Genomic DNA, 17212 nt, shown 5'->3' on the forward strand with positions numbered 1-17212 from the left:
ATCACCACCATTACCATTACCACTATCATTGCCACTACCATTACCACTATCATTGCCACTACCATTACCATTATCACCACCATTACCACTACATTATCACCACCATTACCATTATCACTACCACTACCATTATCACCACCATTACCACTACATTATCACCACCATTACCATTATCACTACCACTACCATTATCACCACCATTACCACTACATTTACCATTATCACTACGACAACCAGCAGCAGCAACGTAAGCCCCCTTCCCCTTCCTCTTCCTCCCCCTCCCCTGCTGGAAGGCAGCAGTGTGCTTCAGGACTTTGGGAAAGGAGGATCTTCGTCCAACTCCATTATGAGTCTCGCGCTTTAATTCAACAAGTCTCTTCCTTTCCTCCAGTCTTCCTCGAGCCTGTCCCGAGCGCTTCCCCGGCGATGTCGCTCCTCCAGCCGCGGTTCGTGCAACTCTCCGCCGCCTCCCTCGCGGTGGTGTTCGGGCCGGACGAAGAGAGCCAGCAGCACGGCCACAACCACAACCACCGCAGCGGCGGCACCACCACGGGGCTGGAGGTCTTCTCTGACTTCAAGGCACAAAACCTGCGCAGCTTTTGGAATAAACGACTCGTCAAGGCCATGGGAGAGGTGCACTTCCAAGGCTGGATGGACAACTTGGTGCTTTTCATACAAGGGAGCCCCGGCAGCTTGGAGGTGCTGAGAGAAGCGTGGATGCGGAGAGCCCTCAAGTCCGCCAAAGGCTTGCTCATCAGGGCTGTGGGTGAGTAACAACACCTCATTTTTAAATCATACAGAGTCACGGTTGATACAAATGATTCCCTTTGGTTTCGATACTGAGTCGATTCAGGCTGGTATCGGCGATAACATCCGATATCGATACTTTCTGTAAATTCACCAACTTTGTAAATTTTAAAAAAAGTTGTCTATTTCATATAAAATCATAGAAATATTTCTATATCCAAACGACTGAATGACTTTAATAATGAGTATAAGTATTAGTTGATTTATTTGACTGTGTATTGTGATGTACTGTATATGTTGAAGTAGTGGGGTGGTAAAAGTACCAGTCATGTGTTTTATTCTAAAGTACTGACCAACAACGAGGCTTCAACGTGTTTACAACAGAAATGTGTGAAAAGCCACACATGGACCAGTAGCCTCACGCTTCCCAGTTGATACCATCATGAGACGTGGTCATGCACCAGTTTGTTTATTATGGTTTCGTCTAACGATGTCCCCATCATCCGATTGGCTGCCGATATGCAGTATTTTGAAAGTCAGATAATATTAATGGCTGCATGGTGACGACGTGGTTTGTATGTTAGTCCCACAGTCAGGAGATCGGGAAGACCTGGGTTCGAAACTCTGCTTGTTTATTTTCAAAATATATTTTATGTATTGGCTGCACGGTGATCGAGTGGTTAGCGCACAGACTACACAGCTGGTAGACCCAGGTTCGGGTTTGGGTCTTTGTGGAGGTTTTTCCAGGTACTCCGGTTTCCTCCCACATTCCAAAAACATGCTAGGTTAATTGGCCACTCCAAATTGTCCGTAGGTATGAATGTGAGTGTGAATGGTTGTTTGTCTCTATGTGCCCAAAACGGTAGCCTTCATCCTTTAAACTTAAATAGCCAAAAACTTACCACTTCCACACGGATAGGGAGGATAACTATTAAGTTATTTAACCTTTAACATGAACATTAATCAACGGTAATCATTTTTTCTGGGTACATGATACCATACAGCATCCATATCAAACTTGCGCGGGCCGCACTAACATTAAACTTTCATATTAAGGCGGGGGCCTCAAACTAGTGTCCTGCGGGCCACGTGTTTGAGACCCCTGCTATAAAGAGTATTGGAATGTTGTGTCCAGTACATCATACTGTATGTACTGAAAGTATATTTATGTGTGACATCAGCAGCCACTAGCGACAATAATGATACACCCTACGTGTTGTCATACACCTAATAGTAGCTTATGGAAGGCTTATTTAAATGTTTTTGTGCTTAGAAAAGACAGAAGTGGAGGTTGTCCTAAGTTGTTTGATAAACGGTATGAAGATGTCTATGTGGAGTCACACAAACATGACAACACTGAGTTGAAAACAGTAATAAAGATAGCGTCAGTGTCGTTGCACACGCATAAGGTCAGGGAGGAATGTGGAGGGGAGGTCGAGACCACACAATTGGCAGGGTGTGATGTGATGGGGGGGGTTTGACATGCCATCCCTGTGTGAGACATTTTGTGGTCGGGGAGATGACGATCAGGTACACAGCTAAAGGTACACACTGAACATACTACTATCAGTAGTATTGTATTACTACTACTACTACTACTACTATCAGTCCCGCTGGATGGAAGTTGCAGGGTTTATTCATTCATTCATTTTCTACCGCTTTTCCTCACGAGGGTCACGGGGGTGCTGGAGCCTATCCCAGCTGTCTTCGGGTGAGAGGCGGGGTACACCCTGGACTGGTGGCCAGCCAATCACAGGGCACATATAGACAAACAACCATTCACACTCACATTCATACCTATGGACAATTTGGAGTTAACCTAATTAACCTAGCATGTTTTTGGAATGTGGGAGGAAACCGGAGTACCCGGAGAAAACCCACGCATGCACGGGGAGAACATGCAAACTGAGGGTGGAATTGAACCCTGGTCTCCTAGCTGTAAGGTCTGTGCGCTAACCACTAGACCGCCGTGCCGTTGCAGGGTTTAATTTTAGCTATTTGTTGGAATATAAAATTGTGTGAGAAAGTAAAAATTGCAGTACATTTTCCCTGTGAGTAATTATCATAAACCACGTATACATGGACCCAAATATTCCAATTCCATGTTCCAAGTTGATAAGGCCAGGACAGGGAGACCGACAATGTGTGTGATGAATGAATTATGATGTTGTTCAATTGGCATGCTTTGACTAACTGTGGGGCTGCACGGCGGTCGCACGCAGACCTCACAGCTAGGAGACCAGGGTTCAATTCCACCCTCGGCCATCTCTGTGTGGAGTTTGCATGTTCTCCCCGTGCATGCGTGGGTTTTCTCCGGGTACTCCGGTTTCCTCCCACATTCCAAAAACATGCTAGGTTAATTGGCCACTCCAAATTGTCCATAGGTATGAATGTGAGTGTGAATGGTTGTTTGTCTATATGTGCCCTGTGATTGGCTGGCCACCAGTCCAGGGTGTGGAGTGGATGGAGTGGCCAAACATAGCACCCTATTCCGTCATGATCTCTTTTTACATGCTAAGCAGTTAGCTTAGCTGTCTGCATTATTTAGGCCTTTAGCTTGGCACAGACGTGTAATGAGGTGTCCTGTGTCCGAAACCTCAGTAAAGTGTCCTCGTTGACGACATCTTGCTTGTTCGCTGACACGAATGCGACATTCCTGTTCCTTGTTCTTTCTCTTCCCGGGATCTTTGGGTGCTGTTCTCATTCCAAGTGTCACATTTTCACACAAGGACTGGAAACACTCCGCTAACGCTCATAATTCTTCCAGATGTTGGCTTATTAAGCTTGACACCGCCCCCTCTTCCCCTACCGGGCTTGAAATGGGCCGCTATATCCTAATTGAGCAGTGGAGGTCAAAGGTTAAAGCCTTCCCGCCGGCTAACAAGCTGCCTGGGGTCAGGTAGCTTCACAAAGTCAACAACGTCCATACAGTATCCAGGTGTTCTGGTCTCACTGACCTGCATTGTGTGTGTGTGTGTGTGTGGTCCTGAAGACCATCTATTTGTGTCTGACGTTCCTTTTATCTACCAGGATCTGGATCCGATCATCCTGGTAGATCCAGGATGTGCTGCCTACAATCTTTGGGATATTTCACTAGGATTTAGCACCAGATGAGTAGAAAATGATCATGATAAAAAAGGTTTTAGTACGGCGGTAATCCCTCCTTCATCGTAGTTAATTGGTCCCAGATCCCAGGCCGAGTAGGATTCCTTCCTTATCAATGGAATATTCTCATAGTTGGAGCATAGAAAACCTCTTTATGAACTTACAGATTTTACATTTTTTTAACACGAGCGGAGCCCTTCAGACCAGGGGGTCCCAAACTTTACCAACTCAGGGCCCACTTGAAAATATAAAAAATGTCCGCGGCCCACATTTGTCCTATAAACAGAATATAGATGAAATGCTGCGTTCTCAGAGCAATTCATATTATTATTATTGTTATTGTTTTTATAATTTAATTTAATATTATAATAATATAATAATCAATTTATAATTAATCTATAATCATTTTAAAATTTTACAATTTTTATAATTATAATAATAATTATTGTTGTTATTATAATTATTATTATCTGGCACAACACACACTCAGAGCACTTAACGTATTATTATTATTATTATTATCATTATTGTTATAATTATAAAAAATTATAATTATTATTATTGTTGTTATTGTTATTATAATTATTATTATCTGGCACAACACACACTCAGAGCACTTAACCTATTATTATTATCATTGTTATTGTTATTATAATAATAATTATTATTATCATCTGGCACAACACACACTCAGAGCACTTAGCTTATTATTATTACTATTATTATTATTATTATTATTGTCATTGTTATTATAATAATTATTATTATCTGGCACAACACACACTCAGAGCACTTAACTTATTATTATAATTATTATTATTATTCTCATTGTTATTGTTATTATAATAATACTAAGTATTATCTGGCACAACACATGCTCAGAACACTTATTATTATTATTATTATTATTATTATCATCATTATCTTTATCATTGTCATTGTTACTGTTATTATAATAATAATTATTATTATTATTATCTGGCACAACACACGCTCAGAGCACTTAACGTATTATCATTGTTATTGTTATTATACAGACATAATAATGACCCCATAATTACTGTGCCCCCCCCAGCGAGAATAAGCTTTTATTCTCCACCAAACAACAACCACTTGACGTCTCATAATTGACATAATTATGTAACATTTTTAAAATGATTTATGTTGATTTATGTTATGTTTGCTTCGTTTTTTTACAAAGACGATATTGTGCTGGGAGTACTGGGAGCGTCTTGGGGGGATGAAAAGCAGGGATCTGCAGCAAGGGTGGATGAAACCAAACGGGACGCATCTGTATCCAATGAGGACCATCACTCTTGGTTTACAAAAAAAGGGGGGGGGGGGTGCATCTGCTGGGGATCTGGCACAGCGTCAGTGAGGTGAAAATACCCTGAAATGCTGAGCAAACATTTTCTGTAAAAAGATCCTCACGGTGGAGGACCGAGACATGACCTTGAGGGAATGACCTTTGGACTGCAATGAAAAAAGGAAGTTAGTCGACTGCAGTGCAAATGAATCATTGACTGAGTGCTTTGATAATCGTATAACGGCAGGCGAGGGAGTCTTTGGCAAAACATCAACTTCTTGGAGAGGGTGGGGGGGGGGTCTTCCGTGGAATACTTGGGAGTGACCCTGGTAAAACCGTAGACCAAAACACACCAGAACCACAATAAAACGGCCCCCTTCCCATTAGGAAGAAACATGCTAAAAGTCTTTTGAGTCATTTGAGATACAACATTTGTAGCTGTGCTAATTTGCTGATTTTTTTTTTGTCAAAAAATAAATAAATCTCATATCTAACATTCATACTACAGGGGGGGTTGCTAAAGTATTCATACCCATGAGCAACACTCACTCTGTCAGGATATGCTGTCAGTTTTAAGTTCCTACCTAATTTCGCTTTCGGTTCCTACCTAGCTGCATGTATACGTTAATGAGGCGGAACTAATAGTTTGTAACATCGTCGTTTCACGTACATGTTTAATCGTTACACCCAAAGAAAATATTTTGTATTAGTGTATTAGTAAAGTGTTTTGTATTATTTTCGTTTCGGTTTCTTAGTTAGTTTACAGTTAGCTGTACTAGCTAAGGTTAATCACGCATTGTGTTGCACATGTGGTTGTTTGTTTATGTAATTTTAAATTATTTTTTTTTAATTAAGACATTTTAAAAATTAAGAAATTTTATAAAATAAAGTTAAAAAAAGAAAAAAATAATTTAAAAAAAGTTTAATTATATTAGGAAAGCAGGAAGTGAACAAATGTAACAGTTGTAAAAGTACCAGATGGAGGGGTAGGATTTAATAAGCTTTGCTTCTTCCTACTCCTTTTGGACATGTGGAACTGTGAACTGATTATGTGATGCATTCAATTGTAATCTGATGCATGTTCAAAGGAAATAAAACCATTACCATTACCATTACCAATGGTTGTTTGTCTATATGTGCCCTGTGATTGGCTGGCCACCAGTCCAGGGTGTACCCCACCTCTCGCCCAAAGACAGCTGGGATAGGCTCCAGCACCCCCTGCGACCCTCGTGAGGAAAAGCGGTATAAAATGAATGAATGAATTGATAATTATCGGCCCGATATCAGCATAAAAATGCAATATCGGTTCACATTGGTATCCGATTTTTTCCTAATCATGAAAAACGATATTCAAAAAATGCTGTAAACATGTGTTCATTCCACTACAGCAGATATGTCATGTTACGCATATCGAAAATTGACAGTTGACCATATCGGCATATTGTTTTTTGTCCAAAAAGCCAATTATAAAAGAATGAAGTCATAATGATAATATATTCTCCATAAAGTGTGTATGATTATTTGCATTTGCATCCCATTGAAATAAAGCATAGCAAAGTCATGACTCCTGGAGGGGACAGTGGAGTTTACGGGACGTCCACCGCGATGATGAAACGTTCATAAGAGTCGGGGGGGGTGAAATGTCTGCGTCCTTGCAAGCGTCTGGCACCGTGTCCTCTGCAAAGGCGGTGCTGGATTTCTCCCGTCTCTCTCCCCGCCTCTCCCCTCCCTGTGCTTTTAGGATCCCGTTTCACACGACGCAATAAAATGCATGTCTGTCTTGTTTCACGTTGGACGGCTCCTTTTGTCAAAAGGTTCTTGCTCTTTCACCGGCTTGGGTTTTTTTTTTTTTTTTAAACGCCATCGCCGTGTGAATTTCATTCATTCATCCAAGGCTTTCTTTGCAAAGCAACGTAAGAGTGTTAAGAAGAAGGCATAATAAACCTCTTTTCTTTAGCTTTGGCTGGCCCTGCCACAGCCAGGGTCGCTATGGCGATGAGGGACAACACAGAAAGTGTGGATCCTTTCTCGTAATAGTTCAACAAATGTCCGTAATACTGAAATATTCATCTAAACAGGAACAAATGTACATACAGTATATTAGCTTTAAGTGTGCATGTCATTAAAAAATATATGTATAAAAAATACATAAAATTGGATATTTAGTACACGGAAATATGTTACAAAGGATTCATTTTAATTTTAGTCATTCATTCATTCATTTTCTACCGCTTCTCCTCACAAGGGTCACGTGGGTGCTGGAGCCTATCCCAGCTGTCTTCAGGCTCTTGTAATCCTGATAAAGTTGTATTGTACATTTATTTATTTTTTGTTTTATGATACTTTTTCTATTATTAAACAGTATTAGTTATACATGATGCATTATAATCCATCCATTTTCTATTCAGTTTGTCCTCACTAGGGGGTATGCTGGAGCCTATCCCAGCTGTCTTCAGGCAAGAGGCGGGGTACACCCTGGACTGGTGGCCAGCCAATCACAGGGCACATATAGACAAACAACCATTCACACTCACATTCATACCTATGGACAATTTGGAGTGGCTAATTAACCTAGCATGTTTTTGGAATGTGGGAGGAAACCGGAGTACCCGGAGAAAACCCACGCATGCACGGGGAGAACATGCAAACTCCACACAGAGATGGCCAAGGGTGGAATTGAACCCTGTTCTACTAGCTGTGAGGTCTGCACGCTAACCACTCGACCACTGTGCAGCCCCACAGTTAGTCAAAGCATGCCAATTGAACAACATCATAATTCCTTCATCACACACATTGTCATTCTCCCTGTCCTCGCCATATCAACTTAATCAGGATGCTAACCATTCATTCATTCATTTTCTACCGCTTATCCTCACGAAGGTTGCGGGGGTGCTGGAGCCTATCCCAGCTGTCTTCAGGCGAGAGGCGGGGTACACCCTGGACTGGTGGCCAGCCAATCACAGGGCACATATAGACAAACATCATCGGAATTTAAAAAAAATGAATCAAACCAGGAGAATCGGAATGCAAGTCCCGGTTCCCATTGATGCTTGATGCCATTATAGCTTTTTCCGATAGCGTTAGCATGGTTCTTCTTAGGTTGTGTTAGAATAAGCATCAGAAGCTAACGCAAAAAAAAATGGAGTTTGGTTGCTGGGTCTCAAGGATGTTATTGCTCTCCGTCGGGATCTTTTCTCTCGTTTTTACGAGGCCATTTGGCTTGCAGGAGCCCCATCAGTGAGCTCAACGCTCGTAAAAGACACTCGGTCATAAAGTTGAAAAGTGTCGTGCACGAGTACACTGCCATGCTATAAGGAGTTAGCGGGGTGGGGGGGCGGCGGGGGTCAGACTGCTTGTTGTCACAACATGAACATGAAGATGAGCTTGGTTTTGCTCGCTGGATCAGATCTTGTTAGCGGTTAGCGCAGATCTGCTAACAACAGATCGTGTGGGGGCGGGCTCTTCGGTGTGATGTGTTTCTATCGGCTTCCACGTTCGGCTTGCTGCGGGAGTCATGAAGCGAGACTTCATGAAGTGAGTCGTTTGACTCCACGTGACTCATCAGCATCATGAAGACCTTCTTGTCCAGTCCCGTGGAAAGTTCTACCTCCTCATCCATTGAGTACCATTGCAGATTGATTGCTATTGTTCAAACTTTCCATCCGACTGCTTCATACATTACCCACGATGCACCTCTGTGATTCGCATGCTAACTCAAACGAGCGCAGTCCTCCACCATTAACGTTACCAGTCGTCTGCTTCCTCTCTAATTCCCGCAGGATAGCAAAGCGGTCTACCCTGTGTGTTGCCATGGCGCCCAGCAGGGTATTCATGGCGTGTAGGACAAAAGAGTAAACGGCGTGGCCCCGTTCTTGGATTACACGAGTCTGTTAACACCCCCCCGCCCGCCTCCCCTCCGTGAAGCGATAGAGTGGGAGGAGCACGATAACAACATGTGTCTGACGGTCATCTGACGGTCATCTGACGGTCACGCCTGCTCGTGTTGGGCTGAAGAAGCACTGATCTTCTACCAGGACACCTGACTACTAGCTGCTAGCTACTTATCCGCTAAGCTTCTCATCATCAGACTCCAAATGTAACCACAGTGATATTTTATTTGGAAAAGCAATGCGATTAGTTTGGAACTTGTTTTTGTCCCACGTGGATATCACGTTCATGTGAACATTTTGCTCTCTTGTTGTCATAATACGAATTATGTCTTATTTGTGTGTGGTTGTTTCATGAACATAAACACATCGTGGGCTCTAATTTTGTAGACCAGGAAGCAGGTGCACCGTGCACCCACGCCTCCGTCCCTCCCACCGGTGCAATTGGTGGGGTGGAGAGAACGCGTGAGAGGGTTTATAACACAGCAGAGTGTAATCTTCACCAACCAAATCAACGCCTCTCATTAGCCACGTTTACATGAGGAGATTTTCTCTTTCCGAATTGAATCTTTCCCAATGACCTTTCCGAAAGCAATGGTATACATGGAAAGGAATATTCCAATCGCGCGTCTACATGCGCCGCTATAATCAACCAGAATAGTCAATAGGGCATGCGCAGTAAAACGTAAACACCAACATCACGTGATACCGACTTCCTGGAGTTTTTTTTCACTTGTTGGAATAACTCCGTATTGCCAGTTTTTCCTTCATCCAGTCTTGAAATTTAGTTTGAATCAAAAACAAACTTTCCGCAGCAGTCCAGTGCCGATTGCTAGCCTTCATTTTTTTTTAATCGAAGAACATCTCGAGCTGCGTGTTACGTCATATTTCAGCATTTGCTGAAAGAACGCACCCGGGAACAGAAAAAGATAAAGTTCGATCTTGCTAATATTTTATAATTAAGCTCGGCACATGTTTTATATAGATATATATTTTCTTTTTTAATAAAACTGGACTTGTGAATGGCGTATAGAAGGGTTTAGATTCTGTTCCACAGATGGCGCTAATGCACACCAAAGCTGCTTGCCAACCGCCAATAAACAACAGAAGAAGAAAAACACCACGGAAAAGAACGCATCCTGACAACTTTCCGATTGAGCGGGTACAAGATACCTCAATCGGATTGGGGAAAGGAATATTCCACCCCTGTGAATCCCATTATATATTCATTCGGATTGGCACTTTTCTTTTGGTATATTCGGTACATTCTTTCCGTTTGAGCAAATAACCGGAATGGAATTGGAATATTTGGGTCCATGTAAACGTGGCTACTGTCTTTAAATACGCCCGACTGGACTGCGCATCAGAGGTGTCATTCACTGTCATTCACGACGTACGCCACCTTGTGGGACACGTCACGAAATTACTGGTGCTAGCCTACCTACAGTGCTGAAGAGCTTATTTTTGTTTTGTTTTTTCAATTAAAGATGAACAGTCACTCTTAAGACTTTCTTTCCAGGATGACTGATTGGAACAACATTCATTGAATGAGTAAAATGAAAGGAAAGTAAGAGCTCCATTCATGATAACGTGATAGTCCTATTTCGGTCTTTTAAGAACGTGTCGATCACTAATTAGATTAAAAAATGCCAATTCGTTAAAAACAACAAAAAGCTTTGCATTTATACGAGCTGATCGATACGTTTGATGTTTATTTGTGTTCTTCATGCTGACCTTTTGCCTTTTTTGTACATGTCAGCCATGGTTGCCCTGGCTAACGTTCCTATAGGAAGTTGACAACAATGAGGCGCCAAGTCAGCAGCGCTAATTCGCTGGCCATATTGAGAGATCCGCTCTGAGCTTTAGACCGACAAATGTCCTGCAGCGAGGGCTGGGGGGGGGGGGCTGATGTGTTGTTTACACTCCGTCTGTGTGGCATAGGATCAGTCTCACCCCGATTACCCCCCCCGCCCTCCCCTGCCCTTCATTCGGTTGCTCAAGTTACCAAACACGGTTGCCAGTCGTTGCTGGCCCTACAAAAGGCAAACTCGGAGCTCGTTAATAACTTGCTAATCCCAGCTGTCTTCGGGCGAGAGGCGGGGTACACCCTGGACTGGTGGCCAGCCAATCACAGGGCACATATAGACAAACAACCATTCACACTCACATTCATACCTATGGACAATTTGGAGTGGCCAATTAACCTAGCATGTTTTTGGAATGTGGGAGGAAACCGGAGTACCTGGAGTACTTTGGTACGTGACAAAAAAATTACAAATTAAAAAATAATAATAATAAAAAACAAACCTTAAACCATATTAGGAAAGCAGGAAGTGAACAAATGTAACAGTTACTGATTGTAAAAGTACCAGATTTTAAATTTCCAAAGTGAACCAGTGTCAGGGGATTACTGTAATTTGGATTGTTGATTTTATTTCTTCCTGGTACACGGATGGGAGGGTGTATTTTTACTACTTGAAAATTGGTTTTGGTACATTGGGTTCCCACACTTTGTGTCCCAGAAGGCTCCCGTCTGCCCTGTGAGTCAAGCGCCATTCTACCGCGGTCGTCGTATGGAACATGTTTCCAGAAGATAAAATATGTCAAGGCATTTTTTGCTGGTTCTTTCTCACTTTCATCAAGATGTTTTTCCAAGGGTACCTCCGGTGTCAGGAGAGTCTTCATGATGTTGGGGTTGGGGGTTGGGGATATCTGATCCACCCAGCAGGCGGCCTGTGGTCACTTCTGTGGGAGTGATGGAATTCCGTGGTTGGTCCTGGCGCTGATGGAATGTCAAACGTAGCCAGTCATGGTTCACGTAACTTACATAAATAGACCGCCATGCTAATTTGTTCGGGAATGTTAAATTACCTGCCTTTTTGATCCGACAATCCGCTTGGTTTGTGTTTCAGGTGACCTGTCCCCGTTGCAGATGTCCCCCGTCCCGCAGTCTCAGTTCATTCCCTTAGCGGAAGTGTTGTGCTCCGTCATCTCAGATATGAACTGCTCCCAAATCACCGTCAACCAGGAAGCTCTAGTAAATTACATGAGCAAAGCACATCCAGGTAACTCAGAACTTTTATTTTGTAGTATTCAACTCAGAACTGCGTTTAAAACTATTCTCTCTAACTGGTTCTTAGGAATAACCATCCCGACTCAGGATATCCTTTACAGTACTTTAGGAACTCTGATCAAGGAACGCAAAATTTATCACACGGGCGAGGGCTACTTCATCGTTACACCTCAGACGTACTTCATCACCGGCAACGTGGCTCAGGAGAAGAACTGGTGGACTTCAGGTTCAGCAGATGACCCTCCATCACCTCCTCCTATTACGTACCTTTTGAGCAACGACATCTGCGTGGAGAGCACTCAGACGCCCCCGGTGGCACATTGCAAGTCCTGCAGCTGCTTCAACCCACTCCCGACATCCACTCATCCACTCACCGCCGCTAATGCAACTTCGAGTCTTCCTGCATCCACCGTGCCAGATCGGAATTCTGTCTCTGTTTCTGTAAGCGAATGCACAGGCAAGAGCTTAAAATGGCCTCGACCGTCCGATCACAAACCGTCAGTGCAGCATCAATCCACGTCCACAGCAGCCGACTGTCAGGGGAGTGAAATCAGCAAAACCACGGAAACTACCACCGTCGCCATCCGCAAAGAGAAGGATAACAAACCCAAAAAGTTTGGTCTCAGTTTATTCTGGAGGAATGGAGGTAAAAAGGAGAAGCCAAAAAAGGAGTATGCATCCTTCTCCGGCCAGTTTCCACCCAAGGAGTGGCCGGTCCGAGACGAGGATGACCTCAACAACTTACCCCGTGACCTGGAGCACGCCATCATCAAGCGCATCAACCCGGAACTCACTGTTGACAACCTGACGCGCCACACCGTTCTAATGAAGAAGCTGGAGGAGAGGCGGGAGAAAGCTCTGGATAAAGGTGTAAACAAAGGCATGTCAACTGAGATGGTTGCAAGTTCAAAACTGAGGTATCACCACTCCTCCAAGTCGGGGAAAAGATCTAGTCAAAGAATCTCTCGTAGCAAGCGGAGGGCCCACTCTTCCAGGGAAAAGCAGCGGGAGAAGCTGAAGAGTAAAGTTGCTTTATGCACAAGTACCTATCCAGAAGGTGAGGATCTGATCCCGACCCGGCTACGAGTGGAAATCCCCGTTGGTGACGGCAGGAAAGTCGACGATGGTGTCTCCCTTTACAAGAAACGCATCGAAAACCCTTTCCAGATTCATCCCGACTCATCCGAGCCTGGAGTTCCCCGTGAGAATCGGAGATGTGAGGCAAAAGACGGCTGGTCATCTGGTAGAAAGGAACGAAGTCATCGTTCCAAATCGTGGGACCCGCATCAGGCCAAGCTGAGAGTGACAGGTGTCGAGCACACAGGGAATTCTCCGATTTCTGAGGAGACATATCCGGGGAGGGACTTTCATTCGGAACATCTGCTCCAATCCGACTTACCGCTGGACTACAGCCCAGCGTATCCGCAGAGCTGCACGCTACGGATTGAAGACAAGATCCAACATCAGCGTGAGGGAAACAACCAGACTTTGAATGTTGGACTCTCAAATACAGAACCATTCACCAGTTCCAATGCTCCACAATCCAAGTCTTACGACACAACCGTGGCCTGGACCAAGCACCCTCTCGGACTAACAACACAGCAAAGAGATGATATTCCGAGGTCGGACGAGCTTTCTCTTCGTCATCGTACCTGCGAAAGCACAACCACTGCAGAGCCAAAGGACATCAGAACCATGAATGTCAACAGAGAGTCGCTAGTTGAAAACTGTCTGTCAGCGACAAACACGGACGCCTTGCGAGAAGATGACCACAGACTCTACCAGAGAATGGACCAGCAGAAGGATGAGGATTCTTGCAGCTCCCTGTGTTTGAATGAGGATGATATAAGATCAGAACACCACAACTCCCAGTTAGTTTACCGTAAATATGAGCCTCAGGGATCGGTCGCTCACTTTTACGATTCCGACTTTCACCATCAAGAAGCTGCCTCAATAAATGATTCAAGGGAGGTTTCTCTACCAGTGGAGACCACGTGGAGACATCTGCATCAGAGCACTGTATCACCAGGGCCTCAAGATGAAACCGGCTCCAGGAAAGAAGCATTGTTCCATGACGGTTTACACAAATCCAACCTTGAATCGGACTGTCCGGAACCACCCGAGGCCTTAGACAGTAGCATCTTCGACTACTGCCCGATGAGTGAGATCGAATCGGATGCAGAGACCGTCCGCAAGTCCACTGAAGAAGGGGATGGTGAATTGGCCGACTGGGCAGCGGAGCTGGATGAAGAAACACAGCAGGCTACGTTTCATCAGAGGGGAGTTCCTGGGACTCCGGGTGCCAGTCTGGGTGCACCTAGGGGGATGGAACCTGCGGAACTGGTGGAGAACCGGAGCATCACAGGAGACAGCGGCATAGATTCTCCACGGTAAGAGTCTCCTGTGCTTCAGTGTTGTGTTACTTTTGTCTCAACCCGAAGACAGTAGATATGTCTACTGTCTTCGGGTAGATACTTTAATCTACACTCGTAGATATGTGCGAGTCATGACTCTTGACTTTTTAACTCAATCAGGACTCAGGGATACGTCTCTGTTAATTCATTCACTTACTCACTCTACTTAACACCACCTAGAAGAATACTTGGGTTTCACTCGACGAAGACTTGACTGCTCAGTGACGACTGAAGTTGTACTGACTTTTACTGACTCAGAGGTATTTGACAAAGACTTGAGTTTCACTGACTCACAAGCACTCTATGAAGACTTGACTTTCACTAAGTCACGGGTAATCCAAAGACTTGAGTTTCACTGACTCACGAGTGCTCGATGAAGACTTGAGTTTCACTGATTCACGAGTAATCCAGAGACTCAAGTTTCACTGACTCACAAGTGCTCTATGAAGACTTGAATTTCACTGACTCACGAGTAATCCAAAGACTCAAGTTTCACTGACTCACGAGTGCTCTGTGAAGACTTGAGTTTCACTGACTCACGAGTGCTCTATGAAGACTTGACTTTCACTAAGTCACGGGTAATCCGAAGACTTGAATTTCACTGACTCCCGAGTGCTCGATGAAGACTTGAGTTTCACTGACTCACGAGTGCTCTATGGAGACTTGACTTTCACTAAGTCATGAGTAATCCAAAGACTCAAGTTTCACTGACTCACAAGTGCTCTATGAAGACTCGATTTTCACTGACTCACTAGTGCTCTATGAAGACTTGCGTTTCACTGACTCACGAGTAATCCAAAGACTCGAGTTTCACTGACTCACGAGTGCTCTCTTTGGATTACCCGTGAGTCACTGAAACTCAAGTCTTCACAGAGCACTCGTGAGTCAATGAAACTAAAGTCTTTGGATTACCCGTGAGTCAGTGAAACTCAAAGTCTTCATAGAGCACTCGTGAGTCAGTGAAACTTGAGTCTTTGGATTACTTGTGTGTCAGTGAAACTTGATTTTCACTGACTTACGAGTGCTCTATGAAGCTTGAGTATTACTGAATCACGGCTACTCGACAAGACTCGAGTTTCAACCCAACGACTCAGTTTCACTGACTCATGTTAGACAAAGTTTCCCCAACACATTGTTGCTCAACAAAAACTCAATTTCCACTCACTCACAGGTACTCGACAAAGACTTGAGTTTCTCTGACTAACGTAGGCTCGAGTTTCAGTGACTCACGGGTGCTCCGCTGCACAAATGCTGTGTAACGAATGAGTGGCCGATTCACTTCAGTGAGTGACTCAAAAGAATGGCGTCAGTACCAAGGAGTCGATCATGGCACTCTTCCTAAATGTAATACTTTTATTGCTTATCAAAAACAACTTTTATATGGCACAATAAAAGCAAAGGAATGAATGAAGATTGAATGATTGTAAAATAAACATGTTCCTGAGGCTGTGTGTTGGCGCTAGGCCTGTTCACCAACATGAATAATAAAAGTCAATAAAGCTGAACAAACAAGGTGTAACGCATGCTAATATTTGAACAGGAGGGAATGATTTTGGATAATTGGGAGTAATTGCCGCGCTGTCAAGTTCAACAGTTAGAATCCAAGAGGAAGCTAGCACTTTGAACAAGGCAGACGGATGGAATGTGTGCTATTAACGCCTTTTTTTAAATCATCCTCCACCTCCACCCCTGCAGGACCAGGGTCAGTTTGTCCTCCAGTAACACAGTCATTCTGGAGGGTCTGAAGAGAAGAGGGTTTCTGCAGAACCTGGAGAAACTGCACTCCAAGAGCGGCGCCATTCGACCTCAGAGCTCGCTGCTGCAGCTCACTCCTGTTATGAACGTTTAGACGTTTGCTTTTCATCACAACTTCTATGCAACTCTTGTGAAGCCTGAGGCAATGCAAGGGGTTCGTACAGATGCTGCATGTATATTTGTCTTTATTGTAAATCGTTGATAAAGTGTACTAAATGAAGGGCGTATGGGGCTAAAATGTACAGTTTTGCATATTTTTCTCCTGGTTAAAAAGTGTAGCTTTCTCTTGTAGAGATTTGAAAAAAATAAAATGATCTACATTAAACCATTTTCTATTCTGTCTGTCCTCATTTGGATTGATACTACATGCTAACCACCAGTGTCCCCTTTGTCCCAGTAACTACTAAGCCCTGAACTGAAATACTATTGAGAATCTGATATTGATCTGTAGTTTAACCATTGTGAGAGTTTCTGGCACCAGCATTGTTCAAGCATGGATACAAACACAATATTGCCTCAAAACAATGGTTCTCAAGCATTTTACAGTACGGCTTTCTCTGCTACTTCAAGCTTACCATTATATATTACAATATATACAATATATTTAAGTAGGGTTGTGTGAAGGGTTGTTTGTTTATTGATTGTTTTCCATGTGGTTTGCTTCATGGCATTGGTTATTACTGCCTATTGTGTATGTGACAAGTGTAGCATGTGTTTAGTCATATGATGTTATGGTCATTTGCAGTGGCGTCATTAGTTACTAATGTTCTTAAGCGCCCCTAAATAATTTTGATTTTAAATTTTTTGTTATTTTCTATTTTCTTTTTGTTTTTCTTTTAATCTCTAATTTTATATAATAGGGCCTAATGTTCTTAAGCCCCCCTAAATAATTAGATTTTTTTTTTATTTTTTGCTATTTTTTATA

The 17212-nt window shown here is 43.4% G+C and overlaps 1 protein-coding gene across 1 annotated transcript; it reads left to right on the plus strand.

The window, feature by feature from the left end:
• The first annotated feature begins 206 nt into the window (after positions 1–206).
• Positions 207–16594, plus strand: stox1 (storkhead box 1). Its single transcript, XM_058064096.2, has 4 exons — positions 207–766; positions 11958–12110; positions 12186–14508; positions 16228–16594. The coding sequence occupies exons 1-4, from the start codon at positions 427–429 to the stop codon at positions 16379–16381; spliced, it is 2970 nt and encodes a 989-aa protein (XP_057920079.2). The 5' UTR covers positions 207–426; the 3' UTR covers positions 16382–16594.
• Positions 16595–17212: the final 618 nt, after the last annotated feature.

The sequence above is a fragment of the Doryrhamphus excisus genome, linkage group LG10 (assembly GCF_037039965.1).
Source record: "Doryrhamphus excisus strain RoL-2023G ecotype Guam linkage group LG10, RoL_Dexc_Guam_v1.1, whole genome shotgun sequence".
In the NCBI taxonomy this organism is placed as follows: Eukaryota; Metazoa; Chordata; class Actinopteri; order Syngnathiformes; family Syngnathidae; genus Doryrhamphus; species Doryrhamphus excisus.